This window comes from Semicossyphus pulcher, unplaced genomic scaffold (assembly GCF_022749685.1).
Source record: "Semicossyphus pulcher isolate SPU_LCO1_2020_fin unplaced genomic scaffold, fSemPul1.0.p SCAF_28, whole genome shotgun sequence".
Lineage (NCBI taxonomy): Eukaryota > Metazoa > Chordata > Actinopteri > Labriformes > Labridae > Semicossyphus > Semicossyphus pulcher.
This window is the reverse complement of record NW_027211702.1, coordinates 2,734,157-2,759,030: the sequence shown is the minus strand read 5'-3', so window position 1 is coordinate 2,759,030 and position 24,874 is coordinate 2,734,157. Positions and strand designations below refer to the sequence as shown.

At 40.7% G+C, this 24,874-nt stretch overlaps 2 protein-coding genes across 2 annotated transcripts; both read left to right on the top strand.

The window, feature by feature from the left end:
- The first annotated feature begins 94 nt into the window (after positions 1-94).
- Positions 95-6,783, top strand: LOC138605094 (AN1-type zinc finger protein 5-like). The gene is made up of 6 exons (XM_069677182.1): positions 95-285; positions 2,894-3,078; positions 3,188-3,335; positions 3,588-3,691; positions 4,461-4,589; positions 5,010-6,783. The coding sequence occupies exons 2-6, from the start codon at positions 2,922-2,924 to the stop codon at positions 5,156-5,158; spliced, it is 687 nt and encodes a 228-aa protein (XP_069533283.1). The 5' UTR covers positions 95-285; positions 2,894-2,921; the 3' UTR covers positions 5,159-6,783.
- Positions 6,784-10,141: 3,358 nt separating this feature from the next.
- On the top strand, positions 10,142-23,579 carry tmc2a (transmembrane channel-like 2a). The gene is made up of 20 exons (XM_069677304.1): positions 10,142-10,178; positions 11,915-11,953; positions 12,078-12,540; positions 12,815-12,970; positions 13,296-13,386; positions 13,473-13,554; positions 13,640-13,746; positions 13,863-13,961; positions 15,389-15,531; positions 15,808-15,955; positions 16,058-16,246; positions 16,375-16,554; positions 18,445-18,603; positions 19,044-19,172; positions 20,760-20,827; positions 20,923-21,162; positions 21,256-21,381; positions 21,611-21,689; positions 23,017-23,134; positions 23,344-23,579. The coding sequence occupies exons 1-20, from the start codon at positions 10,142-10,144 to the stop codon at positions 23,577-23,579; spliced, it is 2,889 nt and encodes a 962-aa protein (XP_069533405.1).
- The last annotated feature ends 1,295 nt before the right edge of the window (positions 23,580-24,874 follow it).

The following is a 24,874-nucleotide window of genomic DNA, read 5'->3' as shown; positions in this document are numbered from 1 at the left end:
TGCCTTCCAATCACAGGGTCACAATTTCCGTGACGTCCACCGGAAAAGAGAGCACGCTAACGCACCACGTAAAGCAAAACAGATGCCACCACGAATCAGCGACAGAGGACGTCAGCGAAATTGGCCGAAGGTACTCCCAGGCGGAGAGGAGTATATTTGCTGAAGAAGACTGAAAAGAAAGGCACAAACAACAACGATATACCTAGACGGCCCTAGATAGTTAGCCCCCCCAAATACATATTTATCCCCTCTATCAAGAAAGTCTCCGTTTCTTTGGCACAGAAGGTAAGTTAACCAACCAAAGCGAGCTAGCATACGTTATTGTCTGCGAAGTTTCTGAACTACTACCGTGAAACAATAACAAAAGCTATCTTAAAGTCTGAAAGTTGTTAGCATCGATGTTAATATGGAGTCGACTTATTACCCAGTGAGAATTAAATCTTAAGGAAAGTTCCGTTTTAACACGTGCCGATGTAAACTTTCCGTCATCCATAGCTAGGTTGCTATTAAGTAAATACAACTTTCGCAATGTTATAAAAATAAAAACAACGTTTCCTACTTAACAGCCTATGCTTGTTTGCTTTTTTCAACATCAAAACCCTGTATTAAACTCGGCTCACGTTAATCTGTTAGCACCACTAGCATCTGCAAACTTGCTCCAGTGAATATGTTGTTGGCTATATCAAGGTTTTACGAATATGTTAGATGTCAACCAAACCGTTTTGCCTCCAGCTCTTATTACCCTCGATTTAAATCACAAATAAACTTTATTAAAAGTGAATGTCATAAACCAAGTTCTTCTGTGGAGTGAACAAAACAAAGAACAGACAAAGCAAAGGCAACAACAGTGCTAGCTCTCAGATCTCTGTGAGTTAGCCTTTAGCATGCTAACATTAGCGAGATCACGAGAATCTTCTCACACGGTTATAATGGCTAAATATCGTTAGCAGACGAGGAATAGAGCTTAATTAAATAGTGTTGAAAGTCGCTTTGTTTGTGTGTCTTTTAACTAGAACATTTTAAAACTCGACCCGGTTGGTAAACTGTCAATGCTTAAAGGTCCAGTGTGACATAGTTTTTGGGAGAAAGATGTTAGCAGCAGCCGTTAGCTTGCTAGCATGACTCAGTGGATTTATAGAAGTGACACTGATGTGGCCCGGTGTTTGTCAGGAAGCGACCGAGGATTGAAGCCGAAATAAATTATACAGATAGCTTAAATTTCCTCCATTGAACCTATAAAACTGGTGATTGTGATTTTAAGCCTCTATGTGATATTGGCCAGGATGCAACCCTGACCTAGGCAAAGTCCAGGAAGCACCACATATCGGGCTCAGTGAGTGATCATGGTTTTTGTCTCGGTGAAAAACGTGCCCAATTCTTTACATGATCCACAGGTGTTGTGCTGAGTTTTGTAGCCATGTCAGAATATGATTGTAAACGCCCCGGGCCCAATCCATCACAGTCAAAATGTTTCCTCCCTTGGGTTAGAAAGCTGACGTTATCTTTGATGGGGAAACCTACTCTGACTGGGATACAACTTCTGGCATGATACCAGCCCTGTGTGCAGGACTCTAGAGGTTGTCTATAAATAGACGTGATCACAGCCTTACTGTATTGAGGTAACTCATGAGTGTGTGAGTGTTTGTGTGTGCGCGCGCCATTGGGATCACAGTGTCACATTGCACTCCTGTGACGGAGGAAAGCCACCATACACATGTCCATGTGAGCCTGGAGCTGCATGGAGCACTGCAGTCTGCAGGCACACACACGTGAAGGTGCTGATATCAGTGGTGTATTGATGTGTGGAGGAGGAAGCCTCTCGTGCAATTCACCAGAACCTGAACTTGGTGATGTTAACGCTTCCCTTTTTGGTAGTTTTATAAATTCTTTTTAAACAGGCTTCCCCTCTTGTGATATCCCCACAACTTCCTTTAATGGTGTTATATGGCTGATGCCAGTTCATGTTTGCTTGAGAAAAGTACACTCTGTGTTCTGACTTAGAAAAAGCAGTAATTATGTAAATATTCACTAAAGGTTCTGGTTTTTGACCTGTTTTGCCCTGCTGGCCTTTTTGGGCCAAAAACAGATTTGGAGAAGTATAGGGCCAACATTTAAACTCATCATCCAAGTATCGCGCTAGTTTATTCACTGAGTTTGAAATGTCACCGTACCCGAATCCAAAATAACCCCCAATAGAAGTGCTGTTCTTTTTCACCACATCTGCTGAGGTCTTTGTTAAACCACGTCTTTTTTTTCTCACCCTTCCATACTTCCTTAGCATCTTGCTAGCTAGTATTGCATTTTTATCAAATTTTTTTAAATGTGAAAACCTCATCCAAAAGTTTATTATTCATTGTGTTTCAGGAAGTCTTTTGTTATGCGTTTGTTGTACATGTTTATATTGCAATGAAGATGCAAGTTACCAGGCAGAAAATGACAAAATCAAACAGCTTCATATCTTGATACAGTAGCTCAGTATTAATATACAGTTGGTGTGACTCTTTGCTGTTATACAGCACAGTTTACTTAAAACATGCCATCACAATACCATAAACTCCACATGAGATATCTAATCTCAGAACACAATTAACATTTCTATTTCTATGTATTTTATAATACATGGTGGTTTTATTCTGAAAAGATCAGAATCCCATGGTTACAGTTCTATAAAAGGAGAAAATGCTCAAATGAGAAAACTTGCATTCAGATAATTTGAGAATTTTTTTAGGGATGATTTGACTAAGTGCAGTGCTTTGTGAATGACTCCACTTACAAATAATTATTTCTGGGGCTCTATTTATTGTTTTTGCATTATTTTTTATCTCCGTATGTTTGCCGCAACCACACAACACAACTCATCACACTGGCGTGTGTCTTTTGTTTGTGTCTCCAGGTCAGCACAGCAGGTGGCAGACATCGCCATGGCCCAGGAGACCAATCAGAGCCCGGTTCCTATGCTCTGTCCCACTGGCTGTGGTTTCTATGGCAACCCTAGGACTAATGGTATGTGCTCTGTGTGCCACAAGGAGCACCTGTCAAGACAGAACAATGGAGGAGTCAGCACTTTGAGTCCTGTGGGTAAGTCCTGCTGTGTCTCTCTGTTTTTTCTTTGTTTCCATGTGAGCATAGAACAAAACTCCCAGCCTCTGTGTCTGACTGTAACATGCGGTGAAACTTTCTCCCTCAGGCAGCAGCGGCTCCACAGCTGAAGCATCTGCCATCCAGAGGTTAGAGGCCACTTTGAATAATGCTGCAGCTGCTGCAGTCGCTGCTGCAGAGGTGGCAGCTGAGGCCGCTGCCTCTGCTGAGGCTGCTGCTGCTGCTGAAGCTCTCAGGTGAGGGGATGCACTTAGGTTTGTTATACTGCTTCAAAAAAGCCTATTAGGTTGTTGTAAAAGCTGAGAATTCAATACTCAGATACCATTCAACGTGAAGAGTTATATTTCTTTTAGTATCTCATTAAGTTGTGTTTTAGCGGATAAAGATTTAAGGATTTATGGAAAAATGTTCGTGTGCTTAATTTACTCTCCTGAAATATATTTTTATCAAAAGTTTTGTATTGATTTTATCCTATTTATTTGTCTCAGTGGGGTTTCAACGGCCATTTCCGTAACACAACAGATGACTGAGATGAGTCTGTCCTGTGAAGAGAAAGGAGCATCAGGGAGCAATGTAGAGCTCACAGAGCCAGGTGGGTGCCTAATATGGACCTCTTTTTTTATCAGAGGATATTCACTGAGTAACACAAACAAAATTACAGCACCTGAACTGTTGAACTTTTTGCTGTCAGATACATCTTCATCATAGTAGGTCAATATAATTTTATACACCATGAAATTATCTAAATTTACACACATCAAGCACAGTGAAAGGAGGAGAGATTAAGAGTTGACAACAGCTGCGCTAGTTGCATCTCTGTATGAAGGTTTCAGGAGTATAAACACATGTGAAATAATGATTTGGGCCTGATAAAAACTCACCTTTCCATTTGGTTATTTTATGTACAAACTTCACAAAATATATTTACAGTCTATTCACACAATTATTAACTGAACTGAACTAATAACTTGAAATAATACATTGGCTGACATGTTTTTTCTGCAAAATACGTTTAATAACCTTGTAAAAGTCCTCCCAAGGCATCTCCACCCTCTCCATCATTAAAAATTCCTGAATCTGCATAGTCCCCACCCACTATGTACTACGCTTCTCCTTTCATAAAATGACAGCCGAAAACAATTGGCTCCTTAAGTTTGTGACGTCTCAAACCTGCCAATCTGAAAACATGTTGTTCAGCCTGTCCTTGGTACACTGCTGTTTAAAAGCAGACAGGCCCAGCCATGGAGATGACTGCTGATGTTGTCCCTGATATGTCTTGTAGCACATGAAGATGTTTACAAGGTTAAACATATGATTTTCACTGGAAGGGGTCTTTAAGTACTTTTCCTGTGTGTCTGCAGTGTTGATTCAGCCCACTTCCTCAGCCTCCCATCCCTCCACTGCTGGCAGTGAGGAGTCCAAAGCCCCAGAGCCCCCCAAACCCAAGAAGAATCGCTGCTTTATGTGCCGCAAAAAGGTTGGCCTTACAGGTAAGAAATGACACGGATAAACAATTTAATTTCATGGGAAAATGTCACCGGATTGTTCGTGTTCGTATGGGTCATTCAAGTTCAACTTCTCGTAGTTTAATATGAATAATTTACAAGTGAAAGTGTTGTGTGTTCAAACTGGACCAATTTCTGTGGAAAGATAATGAACGCTTTGGTTAGCAGCATTTTTTTCTCTGAGAATGTCATTAAAATCTGGTCTAACCAGAGACATCACTCAGCAGGCGTTTCAACCATTCGTCACTTAGACAACAAAAGAATCCTAGTAACCGATTAACTAACAAATATGCAGTAGCTGATATTTAGAAAACTCATAATCGTCTGATGTAATTTGAAATGTTTTGCTGTACTGAGCACTAATTATTGATATGACTCACTCTGTCCTTTGCTTTGGCATTTCAGGTTTTGACTGCCGCTGTGGGAATCTGTTCTGTGGAATTCACCGTTACTCCGATAAACACAACTGTCCGTACGATTACAAAGCTGAAGCTGCTGACAAGATCCGCAAAGAGAACCCCGTGATCGTTGCTGACAAGATCCAGAGAATATGAAGAGGACTCTCATTTTGACTTTGAATACTGGGAGTGAAAGTGGACTTGAGCCGGACCTTCTTCCTGAAGGACTTTTCCCCCCTTGTTTGTTTCTGGACTTTCCCCCCAGTGCATGAAAGTTTAGTTTTCAGCTTTCCTCCTTGTTTGTGTGCAAGTTTAACACTTTGAAAGGTTGTATTGAACAAATGTGTATGTAACTGAGGGAGATTTCTGAAGAAAAAAAATGTTGTCCCTTTAGATAAAATGCTGTTGAGGTTTATTTTGTGACCCGCCTGAGGTTGCTTGAACTCTGCCTGGAAGGAGCTCAGACACTCGGGCCTGTTTGGACTCTGACTGTTACTGCTGTTGGCTGATGGCGCTGTGTCAGCCGTGCTTGCTCTCTGCTGGCTTGAGTAGCAATATGGATATTATCATTTTTTCCTTTTTGTGGTCACAGTCTAACCCTCCTTAATTGTCAGATTTAACGTCCCGGTAAGTTTTTATCAAACTGAATGCTTCTCTGTGCCGCTGGGAACTCGTCCACACCGGTTCCCCTTTCAGATAAAAGACTTTGAAGAAGAGACTTTGTTGCTAGCCATTTCTTGCTGGCTCACATTCTTCCCCCTCTGCTGTGTGTGCAGAACCAGAATCACAACCTAGTTTGACAGTTTACTACTTTTCGTCCTGTTGATCCTGGTCTGAATGCTGTGACTCGCTCTGTGCCCTGGATCTGGACTGCAGGCACATGGAGTTCCTGCTTTATCTGTCTTTAAAAACCATCCACTGAAGTCACATGACAGTGCACGTCACATGACTGTCTTTTTTGCTAACATTTGTTTCCTTTTTTGTTTTCCAGAAAAATGGTGTGTATGCTGTGTTGTTGTAAGACTAGTAGCCTAAACTTGTATTAATTTTTGCCTTTGGAAGGGTTTAGCTCCACTAATATTTTCATCTTTTACTTCACTGTTGAATGTTTTCCTTAATTTTTAATGTGAGCTGACAAATTCACAACAGTGGGAGTGTTGGAGTGTTGCATCAAACACAAGCGTGCGTGTGTTTTTGTGGGAGTGGACATGGGCGGCTGTTGTATGAGTTGTTGTATGAGGCTAAGTGTTGCTGCGGAGACTTAGTGAGACATGTGGTTGTAGGTTATTAATAATTTTCAGTCCGGCTGCTTAATCAGTTTGTTTTGTTTTTTACCCTTTAGTTATGCAAGTTTGTACAAACATCTTTATTTATATACTGCAGTGCGCATAATCCTCCAATAAAACAGAAATAATTGTATGATGTAAATAAATTATGTTCACAAATATAAAACAGAGAATTTGTGACCTTGTCATTTGAACTTCTCATCTAATTCAATTTAAATTGAAAGCTCAGTGCCTCTAGGTCTCATTTGGCAGTTTTAGTAAAGGTTTGAAGTGTATTGAAAGAAGAGAACCAGATTTTTTTACTCAGATAATTTTTCCTAAACATAATGCATTTTAAAGATTTGCATCGTGTCATTAAGCCTTTCATTAAAGGTTAAAAAAAAAAAACCTGTGTAGGTGTACACATTTGACGTCAAATGGCACAAATTAATACAACTTAAAATACATAGCAGATGGTGCATAATTATTTTTACTCGGCATTTCCTCTAGCACTTCTAGCCAACTGTCAAAAGACATTTTCTTGGCTGAAAGGTCCATCGTTTTTTTTATGTTAACTTTCCAAGAAACTTGACAATAAAGTGCCAATAAGACATATGCTTAACATCTACTTCGATTCCATTGGAACTTACACTTGAATTTATACTGCCAGTACTGTGTGTCAATGCAAGTTTAAGCGTGTCTTTGTTAGTGTGTAATCACCAGTGTTCACCAGATTGCATCTCTTCAACGACTGCTTCTACAATAGCCCCCTGCTTCTAGACTCTCCTTTACGTTGTCTACAATTATACAACAAGTAATCTGATTGGACAAGAGGCATTCCATATGGTAAGTGGTGATATAGAGATTAACGTCACTGGGACTTTTCACTCTGTGTATCAGTCCGCCTCAGCCAGGTTTTCAGATAAGTTGTGGAACTAGTCGAGTTGGTGGAGAAAACATACAGTGGACATTTCCAGGCTGCTGTCTGTCAGTCTATCTGCCACTGCTCTGTGTCTCCATGTGACTCATGTCTCCGCAGGGGAAACACGATCTGCTGCAGTGAGTCTGGCCTCAGGTCACGTTCTGACACCCGCTGCTCTGCCTCACCGTGAGCACTGTGTGTTTTCATACACACACACACACACACACACACACACACACACACGTGCAGAGGTTACTCATTCATCAGCACAAGCAGCACATGGTGTCATGAAAACATCCCCCCCCTCCCCTAAAGGTGAGTAGAAATGGTCCCCCCTTATAATCTTTGCAGAAGTAAACATCGACCACACAGCTGTCATCTTTTGACGTGTTACAAAACATTTGGTTCAAGTTCTTCCACATTTTAGATCTTTAATCTCCTGTTGTTCTTAGCCTTTGTGGCTAAGTGCATATTTGCTCATTAGAACATAAATGTAATGCCTTTGCCGGTCACATGGCATCATCAATGACCAGTCACATCCAGCTCATCACCTGTTTGACCTTTTTCCCTCAGGCAGAAGATACAGGTCCATCAGAGCAAAAGGCTCCAGGGTGACGGACAGTTATTTCAGTTATTTAAGCAGTCAGCCTGCTCACTAACCCTGCCTCCTCCAGCCCCCACTCCCCCCATCCTGTCCTGTCCAAACTGAACACAAAAAATAAAAATCTAATACCGTTTGTAATGCTTTTCACATCTTCTCTTCTCATCTGATGTCTTTTATCTGTAATTGTAATAAAACATAGAGAAAGATAAAAAGATGTATTAAACACAATCTCACATACTGTATGCTTATTTATTTAGTAATACACAGTTATGCTGCAGTAGTTGTGGGTTTGTATGCATGTCAGTTATCAGTATTAGCCACAAGGTGGCACAACAGACACATTCAATCACATTTAACATACAGTATGTAGCCAGAAAGTCCAAAGACATGCTCGTCAGGTTAACGGTGACACTAAAATTGCCTGAAGGTGAGAGAGTGTGAAAGGTTGTCTGTCTCTATGTGTCGCTCCAGGGTGTAACCCCACCTTTCGCCCAATGACAACTGGCATAGGTTACAGCCGCCCGCGACCATGAACAGGATAAGCAGTATAGATAATGGACTGATGGATGAATGTGGCTAGAAGACTAACCTGAATGTAAACATTACGTCTTTGCAGTTGATGTAAAATTATGAAACTCTGGAAGACAAACATAAAAATTTAAATTAAAACAACAAATAAAGATCGCGCTGATGTGTAAATCTAAAGGGGTACTTTCTTTGCATAAGTGACACTCTGAAACATTCGCACCAATTGGATAATGATTTATACAACCATATAAACAACCAAAACAGACATGACTTAGATTCTAATATGAACATTTAAGAGTTGGTAATGTTCAAAGTTAGTGCTGTAGCAGGTAAAACATTTAGGTTAAATAATCTTTCCTTTTTTTATGTCACACTTGTAGACTAGTCACTGATGTGTAGTATAACAGCATTTGCCTGACCTTATCCATTAACTTTTAATTGTTCATGAATCTTTCATTGTGATCGTGCATAAAATATTGATTCAGTACCATGTAAAGGGTTTTAAGACATGCAGCTATTTAGAAATTCATTCCAAGACCACAAAATGTTTCCAGATTTGCTTTTTCTGCTTTTAACTTACATTTCAACAGCATTTACTATAGTATGATGCGTGATTCATGATTCAGGAACATTCATGTCTTCTAAATCCATCCATCCATTATCTTCAGGGTCGCAGGAGCCTGGAGCCTATCCCAGCTGTCATTGGCCGAGAGGCGGGTACACCCTGGACTCATCGCCTCATTGACTTATCACAGGGCCGACAAATAGAGACAGACAACCTTCGAAGCTCGCACTTACATCTACAGGCAATTAGAGTCACCATGTCGCAAGTCATCAAAACAGTGACTGGAGTCGACTCAAGTCCAAGTCACCAAGTCTCAAGTCCACATCTCTGTAATGGCTTATGAATGGCCCTCTTCTTTGATTGTTTAATGATATTTCGATGTCATATACACTTCCTCAACATGAATACAGCTGATGTGTCACCTCAAGCGCACTCACCTGTACACCAGCACAAGTCTAAGAGGCCGTGATCCCCGCCTCACCTGTTGGGACTCACTACCGTGTAATGGAATCATTTTGGATGTGAAAAATGAGCTCTACTCTATTATTCAATGAGGCTATGAGGTGTTTCTCTCTACGCTTACAGCTCTGCTCACACAGGTAGCTCCTGCCAGGCTCTGTTGCCAGCTGGCCGATTTACACCTGCTGTAATTCTATTGAGAGATCAAAACAAAATATACTTCAATTGCAAGGTCATCTCAGGGTATTTACTGTATGCCTAATGACTCTTGCATAGAGAAACCTAAACCGTCATTAAAACTTTAGGGCGTCTGGTCTACCTCGGTGTGTATGGTTTCCAGTTTCAAGAGGAGTGAGAGTGTCTCTAAGCACTTCAGATGATGCAGCTCTTTTGGCCATTTTGGAAAACCAAAGCAGGATGCAACAGTCAATCTTAGCTAAATAGACACACTGAATGCTGTTTTATTTTCTAAGTTTCAATATGAACCTCTTGTGAGACTAATAGCTGAATATCACCGCCTCCTTGAAGTAATAATGAAATATAAATGTCCCGGCTGAAGGATAATAAAGTATCCTCTCTTCTGGATAAGCCACAGTGGAACACCTTTGGTTTCCAGAGTTTACTGCACCTGTGTAGAGCAGGTCACATGCAGCAGTCGTCATAGTGACGGCACCATCAGATACCTGAGTTGGGTGCTGGCGGGGAGCCCAGGCAGAGGAGAGCCAACCTGCTGAAGGTGGTTGACTGGACGATCGCTGCAGAGGACACAGAGGACGGACAATTTTAATTTTCCAACATGCCGAGAAAAATTGATGCAGCTACAATGGATGAAGGTGAGTTAGAGGTTAAAAGACTGGAACAGTTATCTTATTTGTGGGTTATAATGGTTTAAATTGTGTAGATTATAATAATATTTCATGTAACCTGGTTCAACTCGGAAGGGAAAAATGTTTACGTGTGTTTTATCTCGAATGTCTTGGGGCTCATTTTGCCCAACAATGACAAAAAATATGGTTTAGTGTGTATTCTAAGGGTTTGACATTCAAATAAAAAACTTAAAATAATGTTGACACATTTGTTTGTGCAAAATTTCATGATAATCCATACGGTAGGCCTAGGAGAGACATTTAAGCTTGGACCAAAGTTGTGGACCAACTGACTAACAAATGTGACTCAGAAATGGAGAACAATGGAGGACACTTGTTGGAAAAAAGTGCCTAAATTGTGACATCACTGCTGGCCAATCAAAAATTGAACAAAAAGAAGAAATATACAGTATATTTCAAAATATATACAGTGTTTCTTAACGTAACTTTATAGAGCTTTGCCAGCAGGTTGACATTATTCTAAAAGTAGCATAATCTTTATTAATTTAGAGGGCATTTTAGATTAGATTTATTGATCCCCCACAGGGGAAATTTACTCGTGTACTATGTACTATGAGTCCTAATTCAATTATTGAGATCAGAAGTCAGACTCACATAACTTCTCCTATTATTATTACTATTATTGTTTGTTAATGTAAAAGAAATGTATCCACATGGTAGCTATGCTAGCAGCTCTGTGAGGCTGCTAGCATTTGTGGCACGTTGAGCTAAATGCTAAGACCGGGCTGACAATTAAAATGATATTTAGAAGTTCATGTTACGATGTTTACAAAATGACTGTATAGCATGTTAAGGCAGATGGGAAAACCAGCTGCTTTGCGCTTTGTGAACCTGGAATGACATCGCAATCAACCAATCATAGCGCTCTGACATCATCAGTGTGCTTCTCTCACCCTTCAAATTCCGTTGTGCTAAGTTGCTAATTTCCCAAATGGTAGTTAGTACAATTAAACAAAATTCTCAGTAAAACCGACAAAATGAATAATTGCTAAAAGCCATGATATAGTTAATCTTTTAAGTCTGATACTGACCAATACTGACCTACCTAGAGCTGTGAGCTGCTGCAGGGTAAGTTAGTTAGCTTGACAACTACATAGGTCATGCTAACAGTTAGCTTGACATTAAACTAGAGAATTTTAAACTCGAATTGCTCTGGAAAGAATAATAAATGAGACCTTATTTTGCTTCAGTCAGTATAATTAATTTTAAAACAAATCCCAGTGACGTGTCGTGACAATGTCATGAATCCTGGCATGTTAAACGTTGGCATATGCTGTGTTCGAAATTGGATACTATATACTTCATACTGCGTTCGGCGGTAGTATGTATTACGGAGCTATTCAAATTTATTTTGCAGTATGCAATGCCATGCGGAATCAATGATGCAGATTTGTTAAAAGTTTAAATGAAGCTTTGTCAGGTCTGTCCTCAAGGGGAGAAGAAAATTAATGTTCTTGTTTGCTTTTGTAGGTCTGACAATATGAACAACTAATGGATACTAATAATCTGCTGAATACTTTAATACTGTATACTTAGATAATAGGTAAAAAAGTGAGGTCTGTTAGATGTGGTGGAGGGAAGGGGCATAAGGTCAAAGGGATCCCCACACAATTGCCAGTGGGGCAATGCATCCAAAAAATATTTGGTTATGTTGTTATGTTTTTTTGTGTGTTCTTCCTCAGTTGGGATCGAGGTGGACGGGGATTTGAGTGACAGTGATGGTGAGTGAATTAAACATCATTGCCTGGAACTGATTTAAAAAGGATAATAGTCTAGAATCTTATCTAGTAACCAAAATATCAAATAAGGTTTTTTTGTGGGGTTCATGCTGATTTTTTTATGTAGACGGTGCCACCCAGAGGAGACCAAACAGAAGGCAGGCAGCTGGCAGAGGAGGTGCAAAGGGAAGAGGCCGAGGTAAAAAACCAGCAAGCGAGGACGAAGATGAGGATGATGAGGAGGAGGATGACGCTCCCCGGAGACGCAGGGGAGCAAACAACAAGAAGCCTGCAAAGAAACGTGGCGGTGGCGATGATGACGACAGCGAGGACGAGGCTCCCAAGAGGAAGCGAGGAGGAGCAGCAGCCAATAAGAAGAGAGGAGGCAAAGCCCAGGACAGCGATGAGGAGGACAGTGACGTGGAGAAAGGAAAGAAGGGAAGGAAAGGAGGAGGAAAGAAAGGAGGGAAGGAGGAGGAGGATAGTAAGGGTAAGAAGGGGGATGCCAAAGGGAAGGACAAGGGGAAAGAGAAGGGGAAAGAGAAGGACAATGAGAAGGACAAGAAAAAGAAGAAGAAGAAGGATGACAGGTAAAACCACCAATAAGGAGTCAGATACCAACCTAATTGAGTAAAAACAATCCTCATTAAATCCAATATCATTGCCAATGCAACAAAAAATGTCCTATGATGTGTTGCCTTTTGCATTAAACCTTTGAATTACCATGACCTGGATGACCGAGAACCTTCACAGACTGTAGATTCTGCCCCTGTGCCTTATAGGGGAATAGTCTTAATGCAATCTGTATCTTACGGTAGATATGCATCATTTGATCTTTGTCTCCATCTGCCTTATCTCATCCAGTTCCTCTGACTCTAACACGGATTCTGATGAGGAGGAGGAGTCCATGTCAGAGGGAGAGATGGCCGCGCTGATGGAGGAGGTGGAGGAGAAGAAGAAACTGATCGCCACCATCAGGAACAAACCATGGAGGATGAAGAGGAGGCTCACCCACTTAAGGTAACCTCTTAGACATTTCCTGGTTTGCACTTTTAGATAATATTCATTCACCGCAACCCAGAATCACAGAGCTAAATTTCAAGCTTTGACATTTTTTACTCAATTCAATATACCGTACGCCCTTTTTTGGGCACTTTTTCCTGTCGGCACATATGGAAATATTTGTTTCCAAAGAGTACTTAAAGTTGTTTAAATCACATGTAATTATTTTTTGTCTTGGTCAGACTGTTTTATTGTCCTTAAATAAGGTATCTAGTATTTTATCAGTGAAGAAAAAACTTAAATGCACCAGATTTTTCTGGCATCTGCCCTTGTCTTTTCACAGAGAGGCTCAACAGTTTGTTGATAAGTTTGAAGGAGCTTTAGGCAAAGGAAAAGGCAGGAAGTGGTACGCCTACAAAGTGATGATGACAAAGGTTAGGCACAAACTTCTCTGTTCTTTTCTCTGTGTTTTGCCTTTTTGTGTGATTCCTTTTATAACTTTTTTATTTTTTATTTCTAGAAATGGATCAAGTTCCAGAGAGACTTTGAGAATTTCCGAACAGCTTGCATCCCCTGGGAGAGGAAGATCAAAGAGGTGGAAAGTAAGTGTTTTCTACAGCACAGCCGAACAGTGACACCCAGTGGACGGATGCTTTAAGAGTTAAATAATCCTCTCCATGTCCTCAGGTCACTTTGGGTCGTCTGTGGCCTCTTACTTTATCTTCCTGCGCTGGATGTACGGCATGAACCTGGTGCTGTTTGGTTTCACTTTTGGATTGGTGGTCATCCCTGAGGTGAAATGGTGTAGTCCTTTTTCTGAATAAAAAAGCTGTGTTATAATCTATTCACACAACAATTATAACAAGAGATTAAAATGTATATATATATAGATTTAAATCTTATTTTCCAGGTCCTGATGGGCCTTCCATATGGGTCGATTCCTAGAAAGACTGTACCAAGGGCAGAACAAGACACTGCTCAGGACTACTCCGTGCTCATGGACTTCAATGTGAGTCTGATATCCATCGATCCATATAGGGGCCCATCTCGCCCAATGACAGCTGGAGCCTATCCCAGCTGTCATTGGGGCAAGAGGTGGGGTCACCTGGAGTTATCGCCAGTCAGTCACAGAGCTGACACACAGAGAGACAGACGTTTCATGCTAACACTCACACCTGGGCAATTTAGAGACACCAATGAACCTAATGAGCATGTCTTTGCACTGTGGAAGGAAGCTGGAGGGCCCGGAACCCGCATGCACGGGGAAAACTTGCAAACTCCACACAGAAAGGCCCCCTTCATCTGAACCGGGATTTGAACGAGGAACCTTCTAGCTTCTAGAGGCGACAGTGCTAACCACTGCACCACCGTGCAGCCCTGACCCTGATATATTGATAAATAACTGATTGACATCTTCTTTTATTGTGTGAAGCACAACCAGTATTGGTTACATTTCTGTATTTAAATCAGTGAGTCAGTTTACATTTACAAGGAATTTATCTTGGGTTTTGGTGCATAACAATAGACATAGAAACAGAATAAAAGATAGGCAGAAATTATATAGCAGAACTCCTAATGTCAAGAAACTCAAACAATAAATTATGAAAGATAAATGAAATAACATTTCAATTTTGTCTATTTTTCAAGTGTATTAAAGGAAGGTCTTTTGTCTTTCATAAATCAAAGCTCACACGATCTTTGTTTCTCCTGATATATATACTTTTCTCCCAACCACAAAAGCCAGATTTAAAATTTCAGTTCTCAAATGTGCAACTAAGTTGTTTTGCCTCTAGATAAGTGAAATATTAACATACAGCTCCAGAAAAAATTAAGAGACCACTCCAAATGTTCTTTAAATCAGCATCTCTCTCTACATGTCATGGCCAGCCCAATCCAGATCTGAAAACCTCCTGAATATGATTAAGAGGAAGATGGACGGTCACAAGCCATCGAACAAAGCCGAGCTGCTCCAAGAGCGGCCTAACGTCACCCAACAGCACTGTTACAGACTGGTGGAGAGCATGCAGAGACGCATGAAAGCTGTAATTAAAAACCAGGTTATTATTATGAAACATTAGTATTCTGTTGTTTAAACATGAACTTGTTTTCTTCGCATTGTTCGAGCTCTGAAAAACGTATTTTTTGCATCCTTTGGTTTTCTTAACAAGTCGTCATTTTCTGCAAATAAAAGACCTCAATGAGAATATTTGATTTGGAAGTAGGAGAAATGTGGTTTACATTAAAGCAAAAGTTCATTTTACACAAGCACAAACCTATATATAGTAGAACCAGAGAAAAACATATATTTGCAGTGGTCTCTTCATTTTTTTCTGGAGCTGTATAAGCAGTATCATATTCAATATATTCAAAAACCTCACTTTTTGTAAGCATAAAAGCATTTAAAGTAAGTAAAGATAGCACCTCTTCTTTTCCCAGGGATACTGCAAGTATTCAGTCCTATTCTACGGATTTTACAACAACCAGAGGACCATCGGCTTGCTGAAGTTCAGGCTGCCTCTGTCCTACCTCATGGTCGGGATCGGCACCTTCGGCTACAGCCTGATGGTCGTCATCCGCACGTGAGTCTGCAGCTGCAGAAGCTCAGGAAGACTCATGAGGTTGCTTTTAATTAATTAACTGTCCTGGGAATATCATCAAACACCAGTTTTGATCAATTGAATGATTTAAGTTGTTAAAAATTGCTGTAAGTTTGATTTTTAAAAATCATTTTAAGTGAAAAACAGAGCTAAACATGGGGACAAAGAATTTAAAGACACCAAGATGCAGAAGTATCAAGAATAATTTCAATAATGTTCAGATCTTTCAGCCAATAAAGAAGTCGGTTTTGTTTTCAGAATGGCCAAAAATGCTGATGTGGGTGGCGGAGACGGGGACGAAGGAGAATTCACATTTGCCTGGAAGATGTTCACCAGCTGGGATTACCTCATAGGAAACTCAGAGACCGCTGACAATAAATACGCCTCCATCACCACCAGCTTTAAGGTAAACACTGCAAACCTTTCAACAGAACCATGCGTCAATCAATGCCAGATGAAATTCCCCACTGACTGTAACTCCTTCCTGTTCCTGTTTTGATGAGAACAGGAGTCCATCGTAGACGAGCAGGAGAACCAGAAGGATGAGAACATCCACCTGCGTAGATTCCTCAGAGTCCTTGCTAACGTCCTGATCACCTGCAGCCTCGGAGGCAGCGGATACCTCATCTACTTTGTGGTGAAGAGATCGCAGGAGTTCGCCAACAGGGACGACCTCAGCTGGTACGAGAAAAACGAGGTAATCATGCTCAAAAGATAAATAGATTACTTTTGCAGTATCGTAGGAAAACAGTGTCACCTATGAGACCCTCATTGAGCCTTGAAAGGTGCTATAAATAAAGTTGTTATTTTGAATCTTGTCTACAGTTGGAGCTCATCATGTCTCTGCTGGGTCTGGTGTGTCCTCCTCTGTTTGAGACCATCGCTGAGCTGGAGGACTATCATCCTCGGATCGCCCTCAAGTGGCAGCTAGGACGCATCTTCGCCCTCTTCCTGGGAAACCTGTACACCTTCCTGTTCGCCCTGTTTGACGAGGTTAACACCAAGGTATGGTAGCTGGACAGTTTTAAATAGTAAACACATTTCTTACTGTTGTGTTTGGTGATTATACCGTAAGGACAATCTTGGCAAAATAGTCTTTTTAACGTCTGCCTATAAAATATCCTTGGCTTTAATATAGCTGTAGAATTTCTCCTTTTATTGGCATTTACTTTAATTGTAGACTGTAAGAAGGAGATGTCACTGTAATGTCACCCAGTCGTTTAGGAATAATTTTTAAGCCTTGAGTTTGGCATATCGAATTTGCTGAGCCAGAGATAAAAAAGATTTGGACAAGACAGGTAATTTGCATTATGCATTGCTACTTTTCTATCATATCAACTTGTCAATCACAGGTAGCCATCCCCCAAAGCATACCCTACTTTGTCATATTTTTAACTGTTAATGGGACCAGAATTTACCAAATGAACAACATGCTGTATTGAGACAGACGTGAAAGAATTGATTGAGATCATAAACTCACTAGGAAAATGTAATGAGGTAATTGGGTAGACTTCCACCTTTTTTCAAAATTATATTTATTGGGCTTTTTTCAAGAATGACAACATAACAGATACACATTTACAGGAGCCTATACTACAAAACGAGTTCAACTTACCCAGGGTATCTTTTCCTGAACCGGCTTCACTTAACCGAACAAAGGATATCGCGGTAAATGGTCACACGACACTGGATATCAACTCAATAAGTCAGCCCAGGGTTTCTATGAGCGCGTTCACATTAAAGGGGTGTTGTTTGGAGTAAATGACCAATCTCAACACGGGGAAGTTTGCCGTTAGCTGATCGGCATATTTTACAAATTCAGAGCAAACTATGATTTTAGAAAGATATGAAGAAATTACACAGAATCTAGACTAAAATCTGCTCAGCTGCAGCTGCTGAACGCAGGAAGGACAAATGTTTTGGAAAAAAAAAATTGCAGGCTTTAAATGCACAAATTTAATATCACTGCTCCATCATTAGAGCACAGTATATTTATTATAACACTCGTGTGTTACATTACATTAATACGTTAAGTGTTTTACAGTTCTCTTTCTCTCTCCTCCCTCTTACGATCTGCTCACAGAGCTCCTGAATCAAGAGACCTGATTGGTCAGTGGGTGGTGTTTAGTTCAGGTTGATCTCTTATCTTGGACGTAACCTGCTCCGGAGCAGGAGCTCAGACCCTGAAGTTACCCCGATAACCACAAATCCTGCTTCGTAGTATACCCCCCAGGTCTACACACATGCTGATCACAAACAAAGCAAGAAGAGACAAAAAACTAAGAACAAAACAAAACAGAAAAAACAAACAAACAAAAAAAACCATCCCATACGGTTCTTATGTAGCTATATTATAAGATATTATCTTTATGCCTCAAATACTCCAGTATTCATACATTTTCAAGATATTTCATGAATTGTCCCCATATTCTAAAGAAACTCTGTATTTTCCCTTTATTGGCATAAGTCAGTTTTTCCATGGCTTAACAGTTGGAAAGACTTTTAAACAGCCTGTTTTTCCCAGGCTGTTACAATAGCCTGAAGTGAGCATAGAGTAACAATCAATTTATTTGCACCTGAAGGTCTCAATTCAGGTGGGAGTAGTCCAAGGATACTATATACTAAGAGGTATAACAGTTTAAAATCTTTTCCTGTTGTGCCAAACTTTTCAAGGCCCCACTTCTGTATTGTTGGTTGTAATACACATCTTAGCCTGTAGGAGTCTCCAGCAAACTTAACCAGAATTTTCCAAACTCCATACAAACCAAAAATAGTGCTAAGGTATGTTATGGTTTGTTTTGTGTCGTTTTAGAAAATGTCTCTTTGGATGTTTTCAGATGTTTGCAATAGAAACTTGTGTCACTGTTGTTTAATTCTCTTCTTTGTGCTTCATAGCTGGAGGAAGAGCAGTCCATTAAAAACGCCTCCATCTGGGCATTGAAGGAATACTACGCCAACTACACCAGCATGAACAACGACACAGATAGCACCCCACCCCCCATGAACCCTGCTGATGTCATCAGAGGACCCTGCTGGGAGACTGCCGTCGGCATCGTAATGAATATATTTAATAAGACACAGAATCGACACATTTTAGTATTCACAAATGATTCACATAGTTTTCTATTAGTACAAATTACGAGCAATTCCTTTGTTATTATTGTTACAATTATTCGTAAAAATATTCCAAACTATGCAATTGCAACAGCCATTGACACATTGTCACAATTTCATTTTGTATTTCTCAATAGAAATAAAAAAAATCTATGTATCATGATGTATCATAAATATCATGGTCAGATTTTGAAATGACTTTTGGAGCAAAAAAACTCTCCATCTTTGTGTTAAAAAATTAATCGTATAACTAGGATTTTATAATGAATTGCTGTCTTGAGTTTCCTGTTGTGATTTGATATCCAAAAGTCATAAAAATGCCAAAATTGTGTGCAAAACTGTGTGTTTCATTTCACTGTCCGAAATGTGTCTTATTCTAGGAGTTTGTGAAGCTGACCGTGTCGGACATCCAGGTGACCTACCTGACCATCCTGATTGGTGACTTTGCCCGAGCCGTCATCGTTCGCTTCCTCAACTACTGCTGGTGCTGGGACCTGGAGGCTGGATTTGTGAGTCTTCCTCAAACATCATGTGACTCAATTTTTATTTAAATAGGTAAAGGTATAATAAGTAGGATTTTCCTAGAAAAATAAAATGTAGACTTTAACAAATATAGTGTAATATTTATCATCACTTCTGGGCCTCTATACATGTGTGTTGGTGAGTGTGTACGTTTTCAGGAGGGGCACTGTTGTGGTTTCCTGAGCCAATCACTAGAGATAGACCGATATGGTTTTTTCAGGGCCGATACCGATACCGATTATTAGTAGTCAAGGAGGCCGATAACCGATGTTTGGAGCCGATATTCATTTGCAGTAAAAGTGAAAATATTGGCGTCAAAATTTTGAATAATACAAACTCCAACACTTTGTTTAAATGCCTTTAAGCATATGTTTATTAAACAAACAAACAAAAAGCGCAGGGAGTTCCCAGGGTCAGCAGCATCTCTTATAAAGTTAACTGAAAATTTAAATAAATAAATAACTTCCTGAAGTTTTATTAAGTAAATAAAACAAAGTTGAATAAAATGTGCAAAGAAATGAACTTTTTCTCCTCTCCGCCGTGTGTGTGAGCACTCTGCACTCTTATCGGCCGTCGGATAAAAAAAAAATGTCCGATGCCGATATGCGTCAAAATGCCGAATATCGGTGCCGATAATCAGTCGATCCCTACCAATCACAGCGTATAACTGAGTGTGGGACTGGTTCAAATTAGCAGTTGGGCCCCATTCAGACCGGCGAACATTGCGAAAGAGCGATGCACAGTTGGCTTTCTTTCTGTTAGACAGGTAGGTGCCTCAAACCAGGTAGGACAAGCTAACCCGCGGTTAGCATGCTAGCGCAAAGGTAACCGTGATGCTGCCGGTGTTAGCTCGGCGGGGTGGTTGTGTTCTCGCACGAGAAAGTGAGAATGAGCTTCTGGTGACAAAGAGCCCAGGAAGAGGGGCCCAGTTCGAATGTGTTGTTGACAAAATGCAAGGAAAAATCCTCCTTATTATACCTTTAACTAAGGCTTTGTAAAGAACATCAACAGCTCAGTAAGCAGCTTCTTGATTTATGTCTGCAACTTGACACAACAGTGTCCAGACTCAGCTTCAGGCCTTTTGACTCGTATCAGTAAAATCCCAGCTAATCAGTATTACACTGTGTCATGCCTATAAAAGAACAGAAACATTTAATAGTTTCCATTAAGGCCTTTTAGAGACTTAGCATCCACAAAAGCTTCATTTAATTTACTCCTGGATATGGCTCACCTTTTTGGATTTTTGTTGATATTCTATGTACTGATATCCTTTGAAACATCCTTTTGCACATATACGAGTAGTGGATGGCTCAGGTCATGTGCACATAATCAAAGCATCATCTTTTCAGTCCGTCATATCAGCAGAAATTATCATGTTCACAATGCTGCTCGTCTAATTTCATATTTTTCTCTAATTTCTGTGTCGGAGAATGTGTTGTAAATGTGGTATTCATAATTATTTTCTTGCAGGTCTAACCAGTTACAAACACAGTTCTCTATCTGATAACCTAAGTTATAACCTGATAAGCCTAACCTGGTTAAAGTGAGTAATCATTGTCCGTGTTCACTTTCAGCCATCATATGGAGAGTTTGACATCAGTGGTAATGTCCTTGGATTGGTCTTCAATCAGGGGATGATCTGGTATGAACTTTATTTTATACATGCAGCACACACACGCAGCTGCATGTGTTCTTCTAAAAAATCTGATCACATTGCCATGCTGTTGTGTTTTTCAGGATGGGTGCGTTTTACGCTCCTGGGCTGGTCGGCATCAACGTGCTCCGCCTCCTCAGCTCCATGTACTATCAGTGCTGGGCTGTCATGGCCACCAACGTCCCCCACGAGAGAGTCTTCAAAGCCTCCAAGTCCAACAACTTCTACATGGGCCTGCTGCTTCTCATCCTCTTCCTCAGTCTGTTACCTGTGGTCTACACCATCATGACTCTGCCGCCCTCGTTTGACTGCGGACCCTTCAGGTAACCATACGTGAATATGACCTATGGAGTTTGAGGAGCATAGTTTGTGTAAGTACACGACCACACACATGTTGACTGTGCTGATGTTTGCAGTGGGAAGGTGAAGATGTTTGATGTGATCATGGAGACGATCGACCTGGACCTGCCCGCATTCTTGGGGACGCTGTTCAGCTACGCAGCCAACCCCGGCCTCATCATACCAGCTGTACTGCTCATGGTGTGAGTGTGGAGGAGACACAGTGGAGATCGTGCACGCACACACAATGTCATGTTTGCCAAAATGAGTGCTTATTTAAATGTTCAAATCTCTTAACAAAGAAACTCATCCACCTGCACAGACAAACATGCATGTGTATGGTTACACAAAAAGCAGGTTGCTGCTGCAAAACTCACCATGTTGCCTTTGCTGCCTTTGAAAAACTACAAATCCTGTCATTCTCCTTTACAGACTGGCCATCTACTATCTGAACTCCGTGTCTGAGGCCTACCAAAACTCCAACATGGAGCTGAAGAAGAAGATGCAGATGGTAAGTTGAGAAAGGAGATACAGTTAGTACACACTATGCAATCTCTACATAGTCTACATGTATAGAGAAGGTGGTGCTACAGAACTAACAACAGTCTGCTGAAATGAGAGAATGATTTAGATCAAATACCTGCAATAACTAAGAAATGCCATTAAGTGACACCTCAGCTTTACTTTGTGTTCACTGCTAATTTTTTATTTGTACAAAAATGCAAGACCAAGAATGCTACCACAGAAAACATTTACCCAGTGTACCTTGTTTGCTTGAATTTTGAGCATCTTAACCCCTGACGCTAAGAATCCAAATGTCCCTTTTCTGGAGGCTGATCCCTTCATTCTTATGCAACGTGAAATGTTCACGATCATCACCATAAATCTGCAAGGGCGCCAGACTGCATGACTATAGACTCCTCTGATAAACAGGCCTAAATAATTTAAAAATAACATGCATTTTGATTTCCTCTATAGTCAATAACTGGAAAAAATATATTGCAGGGAATTTTAGGTAAATAAAGCAGTGAAGTCTGGTGATATTTGCACCCCAAGCAGCTCTGTAGTCTGCAGAACATCCACTTGAGGCCCCTTGTGGCCTGTGTGAATCATGGTTCTTGACCGGAAGTCTGCAAGGCGGGTTATGTCCATAGATTTGGATTCTGCGGAGTACAGCCTCTCTGAGTGACCACTCGTACACTACATGTACAGATTTGCAGCTTTTTTCTTTTTTGGGGGGAAAATAAAAGAACAATCTTGTGATATTCTAAATTTATTTTAGTGTTTTCATAAAAATATATAATCAACTAAACAGTTTAAAATTCATCAATGAGCAGCATTGTTAACATGAACTACTGATTCTATCACTCAGTAAATGTCCTGCTGCTGTAACTACTCGCTGGAGAACCAAATATGTATTAATCCGCATCAGAAAATAGTCCCCGACAAATTCCCTTTCACCTGCTTCAGTCATATTTTAAACAAACTACAGGGCTCGGTTATTTAAGGAAAATACTGAACCTTTAATGATGTTTAAATCTGTGACATGTTTTAAAACATTCACTCCTCCAGGGGGAACTAAAAGAGCTTGAGGCTGAGGCTGCAGACAGGTTATGGAGGTCAGACAGGGTTGATAGACGGACTGAAACCTTGTTGATTTTGTTCTGTTCATGGGATTTGTTGATGAAAACAAAACTATAGAATAGCCTTAGCCTTTTAGCACATCTTCACATTTTTAGCATAACTAAGAAAACCTTTAACATAACTGTGTAGAGTCCCCCTTGCTTCCTCTTTCTTACCAAATCTGTTAACTTTTCTTCATCTCTCTGTCTGTCCAGGCTCGAGATGAAGAGAAAAACCGCAGGAACAACACGGACAGCACCAACCAGGTCATGAAAGACCTGGAGGACCTGCTGCCGAACCGATCTCTCATGCCTCCTGCTCCTCCAGAGCCAGGTCAGTACACTCCTGATTGATGTAGATATACGAAGAACATCATAAATATATTTTAGTGTTTAATATTGGAAAATGAATCCAGAGAAGTAATGTTTCTTTAATGTTTTATTAATACAAAGTTATAGTATATGAGATAGATACTAATAGCTGTGATGTATTTATAAATGTATATCTGGAAAGCTGATCCATCACTGTCTCTCCCAAAGCAGAAAAGAAACCAGAGCCGGACGCAAAGCCAACTAAGACGAAGCCTGGGTCAGCAGGTAAAGGTGTTAACCTGCAGAAAGATGTAGCTCTGGCATCGCCCAACCCCAACGCTCGAGGGCCGGTGAGTCGTCCGCCTGGGCCCAGAGGACCTGGGCCCAGAGGACCTGGACCTGGACCTGGACCTGGACCTGGACCGGGCCGTGGCCGTGGCCGAGGGAGAGGGCCACCTCCGAGATAACAGCGAGGAATCTCTTTTCACTTCACAGCTGGAGATATGAAGAGGTACAATAACAAGGTGTTGAGATTGTGTTACAAAAATCACCTCATATTTATTTACTGATATCAAGTGTTTAAAGTCTCCTGGAGGTCATTTTTGTAAATGAAATGTGAATAAGCTGTAACCTATAGTACTGTTTTACAACACAGTGCACTAAAAACCTCAATTTTGTTAATTATATTAAGCATTTCAGATTTTCAACAACTGAGACATCTGTGCTTTATTGTTTTCTTCTTACATTTACTTTGTAATTCATGCTATGATTCTAACTTTGCAATAAAATTTAAAATCATTTAGAGACATTATTGTTTCAGCTCAGTTTATATCTTTTCATTCTTGGCTGAAATCAGCAGCTCCACAGCTGATAGTCGGTTTCACTAAAATCTCGCCACCCTTTGATGGCCAGAGTTTATGTACAGGGAGGCAGAAATCTAGCATGAAGGTCAAGTGTGTGTGTTTTCATGCCACTTGTTTACAGGGTGGTATCAGTGGGAGTTGGTTCTAAAGCAACTCAATGCATTTAGGCATGTAGACATGTCAGAAACTGCTGATCTACTGGGATTTTCCCACAGAACCATCTCTAGGGTTTACAGAGAATGGTCTGAAGAAGAGGAAATATCCAGTGAGCGGCAGTTCTCCGGGCGAAAATGCCTTGTTGATGGCAGAGGTCAGAGGAGAATGGCCAGACTGGTTGGAGCTGATAGAAATGCAACAAGTAACTCAAATAACCACTCATTAGAACCGAGATATGCAGATGAGCATCTCTGAACACACAACACGTCGAACCTTGAAGCAGATGTGCTACAGCTGCAGAAGACCACACCGGCTGCCACTCCTGTCAGCTAAGAACAGGAAACTGAGGCTCACCAAAATTGGACAATAGAAGATTAGGACAACGTTGCCTGGTCTGATCAGTATCGATTTCTGCTGCTACATTCAGATGGTAGGGTCAGAACTTGGCGTAAACAACATGAAAGCATGGATCCATCCTGCCTTGTATCAACGGTTCAGGGTGCTGGTGGTGGTGTAATAGTGTGGGGGATATTTTCTTGGCACACTTTGGGTAGTAGCAATTGAGCATTGTTTAAACGCCACAGCCTACCTGAATATTGTTGCTGACTATGTCCATCCTTTAAATGACCGCAGTGTACCCATGTTCTGATGACTAACATCGAAACACAATAAAATACCTCTCTCTGCATTTTATAGTGGTATATTGGTCACACCGGTGTATAGGACGCAGCCCACTTTTTAGA

Coding starts and splice junctions, on each gene's coding strand:
- LOC138605094 (XM_069677182.1), top strand. CDS start 2,922: ATGGCCCAGGAGACCAATCAGAGCCCGGTTCCTATGCTCTGTCCCACT. Junction 3,336..3,587: donor GCTGCTGCTGAAGCTCTCAG/GTGAGGGGATGC, acceptor TATTTGTCTCAG/TGGGGTTTCAACGGCCATTT. Junction 3,692..4,460: donor TGTAGAGCTCACAGAGCCAG/GTGGGTGCCTAA, acceptor GTGTGTCTGCAG/TGTTGATTCAGCCCACTTCC.
- tmc2a (XM_069677304.1), top strand. CDS start 10,142: ATGCCGAGAAAAATTGATGCAGCTACAATGGATGAAG. Junction 11,954..12,077: donor GGATTTGAGTGACAGTGATG/GTGAGTGAATTA, acceptor TTTTTTATGTAG/ACGGTGCCACCCAGAGGAGA. Junction 18,604..19,043: donor GGGAGACTGCCGTCGGCATC/GTAATGAATATA, acceptor GTCTTATTCTAG/GAGTTTGTGAAGCTGACCGT.